The sequence below is a fragment of the Pterocles gutturalis genome, unplaced genomic scaffold (genome assembly GCF_000699245.1).
Source record: "Pterocles gutturalis isolate BGI_N339 unplaced genomic scaffold, ASM69924v1 scaffold29689, whole genome shotgun sequence".
In the NCBI taxonomy this organism is placed as follows: Eukaryota; Metazoa; Chordata; class Aves; order Pterocliformes; family Pteroclidae; genus Pterocles; species Pterocles gutturalis.
The window spans coordinates 22,022-24,813 of record NW_010131615.1 but is presented as its reverse complement, the minus strand read 5'-3'; the positions used below and the strand labels follow the sequence as shown (position 1 = coordinate 24,813).

Genomic DNA, 2,792 nt, shown 5'->3' with positions numbered 1-2,792 from the left:
TGGTTGCGTCGCAAGTGCTCGATTCAGCTTGACTAGCTGCAGATATTTGGCGGTCTTATGGAAGAATGGAGGTTCCCTCGTCGCCGTAGTTCGGTTACGGGATGCTGGAATTGTAGGAAAATGATTCGGTTTGTAGTGCAGCTTTCACCTGAGGAAGTCTCTGCCCTCCAAAATGTTTTTCTTTATAAATGTGCGTACTGTACAGAATAAAGGTGCAGGGAGGGAATAATTTCCATGTTTCACTTTATCTGTTAGAAAAGGCTTGAGTTTGACTCTGTGAGACACTGTAGTTGTACAAGAGACTCATGGACTGCTGTAACAAATGATAATGTGGGGACTCTGGGATAAGGAGTAATGATTTCAATTTAGCTGAGACATTAAATAGGATTCTTTACCAATTTTCTTATTGTAGCGTGGTATGTGCCATGTCTAGCTTCACTTGAGACCCTCCAAGAATTATGTAGGAAGGAAAATCTCAGATGTAAATCCATTGGAATCACCAACGGGAGTCTAAAGAGTTATGAGGTGGAATATTTGTGTGACTGCAAGGTAGAAGAGGTAAGAGAAACACAGACCAATTTGATCACTCTTTCAGCTGAAATTCGGAAGTGAGCCGAAGGTAGTTTTGCTCATAATACAAAGTAGCAGGCTGTGAGAACAAAGCTCTTCCTGACCTCAAATGAAATATATTTTAAACTTTGAACTGTAAACAAAAGGTGGTGTAACTGCTGCTTTCGTCATGTTGAAGGAAGGTCTTTTTCTGAAATTACAGAGATGCTAGAAAATGAAATATTTTGCCTTTGTGTATCTAGAACTAAAGCAAAATGCTGATACTTTTAGGTTGTAGCTTGTATTATACTTCCCCTTTATTTGCAGGTAACAGTCTATATTTCTCTCTTGACTGTTGTAGTCTGTTTGATGAGGGGTTAGGGCCATGTGCTGTAACTGGATTCCTATGGCTTGATCGTGCAAGTGAAATTCAGTCTCAGCATTTGGCCTTGTTACAGTTATTTGACCTTTTTAAAATAAGTACTAAATGTATGCTTCTTTTTTATAAATACACTGTTACGTGTTTTGAATGGATTACTCTTTTGGGAGGATGGTTGATACGACAAATAGTATTATTTAGAGATTTTTTTGCTAAGTTTAGAATGATTTTGTTCTGTGTATGATACAACTACATTGTTTGTGCATATAGTTAACATATCTGATGTAACTGCCTTAACAAACTAGCCTCCCCCAGGTATACCGTTGGCGAACAGCATTCGTCCCAGCTGTTTATTTCTTTGCCCCTAGAGATTATGTGTAAAGTATCCAAAGTTGTGCTATAAGTTAATTTGCACACAGAAAACTTGATTTTTCTCTTTCTCCCCAATTCTAATTGTTATGGGGATATCAAGAACTTCTGCACTGTATGCTGTTTCTTAACTTCAGAGCTCTTGGGTTTGTCTGTGTACTCTGTGATGCTGGATTTCAGCAAAATGAATTGTGGATAAATCTGTATCTGTTTCTGTATTTCAAGGGCACACAATACTATCTTGTGAAATGGAAAGGATGGCCAGAATCTTCAAATACTTGGGAACCTCAGGAAAATCTGCAATGCCCATTGCTTCTTCAAAACTTTTTTAATGACAAGAATGAATATTTGTCTCGGGTGAGAGAAGACAAAGCACTGAAAGTGAGAAACCATTATAAAGCTCTCAACCCAGCAGTTGCAGATTACGTTGTAAAGAAGGCTAAGCAAAGAATAGCTCTGCAGAGATGGAAAGAAGAACTCAACAGAAAAAAGAATCATAAAGCAATGATTCTGGTAGAAAACACTGTGGATCTTGAAGGCCCTCCTTTAGACTTCTACTACATTAATGAGTATAAACCTGCTCCGGGAATAAATGTACTAAATGGAATAACAACTGGCTGTGAATGCACTGACTGCCCCGCTGAGAAGTGCTGTCCAAAGGAAGCTGGATTTATTTTAGCTTACAATAAACAAAAGAAGTTGAAAATCCAGCCTGGTTTGCCCATCTATGAATGCAATTCATTCTGTAGGTGTGGGCCTGACTGCCCTAATAGGATAGTACAGAAAGGTACACCATATTCTCTTTGCATCTTCAGAACTAACAATGGCCGTGGTTGGGGAGTGAAAACCCTCCAGAAAATTAAAATGAACAGTTTTGTGATGGAGTACGTTGGAGAGGTACGTATTTATGTCACATAGATGAATTATTTAGAATAAAGGAAATGTTGGAGAAAATCTTGGTGAGCTTTCTCACAGTTTTAACACTTCTTGACTTCTGCTATACAAGTCTACTGTTGAATAGAGGAATAGAATAAAGAGACATTCTAGATGACAGAAAACTTATACTGTCCAGAACTAGTTCTACTCCAGAGCAATTGTAAAAGGTTGAATGTGAAGAGAATACTTATCCTGTGTGTCGCTAAAGAATTATTTTAGATATGTGCCCTAATAGTATTTCTAAAGGCAAGTCCTTCTTTTCTTTCATGGCAGCCATATTCTTTGTTCTTCCCTGATTGTCTTTATTGTTGTAGTTTTTGCTGTTCCCCAGGCACAGTTGTTACCAAACTCCACACCCAGTCTATCAGTCCCTTTTCAGTTTTGTCTGAACTTTTAAGGTAATATTTCCAAACGTGTTTATTTTTTGATTAACATCAAGAGTAAGACTTGTAGTACAGACATTATCTCATAGTATTTCAAAAAGTACTTCTGTGTTACAAAAGAAAGACCTTGAGTTACTCCTGGGATTTGTTATTGCTCTGTGTTTATCTGGTTCAAC

General features: G+C 37.8%; 1 protein-coding gene across 1 annotated transcript in view; it reads left to right on the top strand.

Annotated features, from left to right (window-relative positions):
- Nucleotides 1–412: 412 nt before the first annotated feature.
- SUV39H2 (suppressor of variegation 3-9 homolog 2 (Drosophila)) overlaps nucleotides 413–2,792 on the top strand; it is a gene marked incomplete at its 5' end in the record, with an annotated part of 6,529 nt that continues 4,149 nt past the window's right edge. Inside the window, 2 exons of the mRNA XM_010080679.1 lie at nucleotides 413–558; nucleotides 1,523–2,194. Of these exons, the coding sequence (XP_010078981.1) occupies nucleotides 413–558; nucleotides 1,523–2,194 (818 nt within the window). The remainder of the gene's footprint in view (nucleotides 559–1,522; nucleotides 2,195–2,792) is intronic.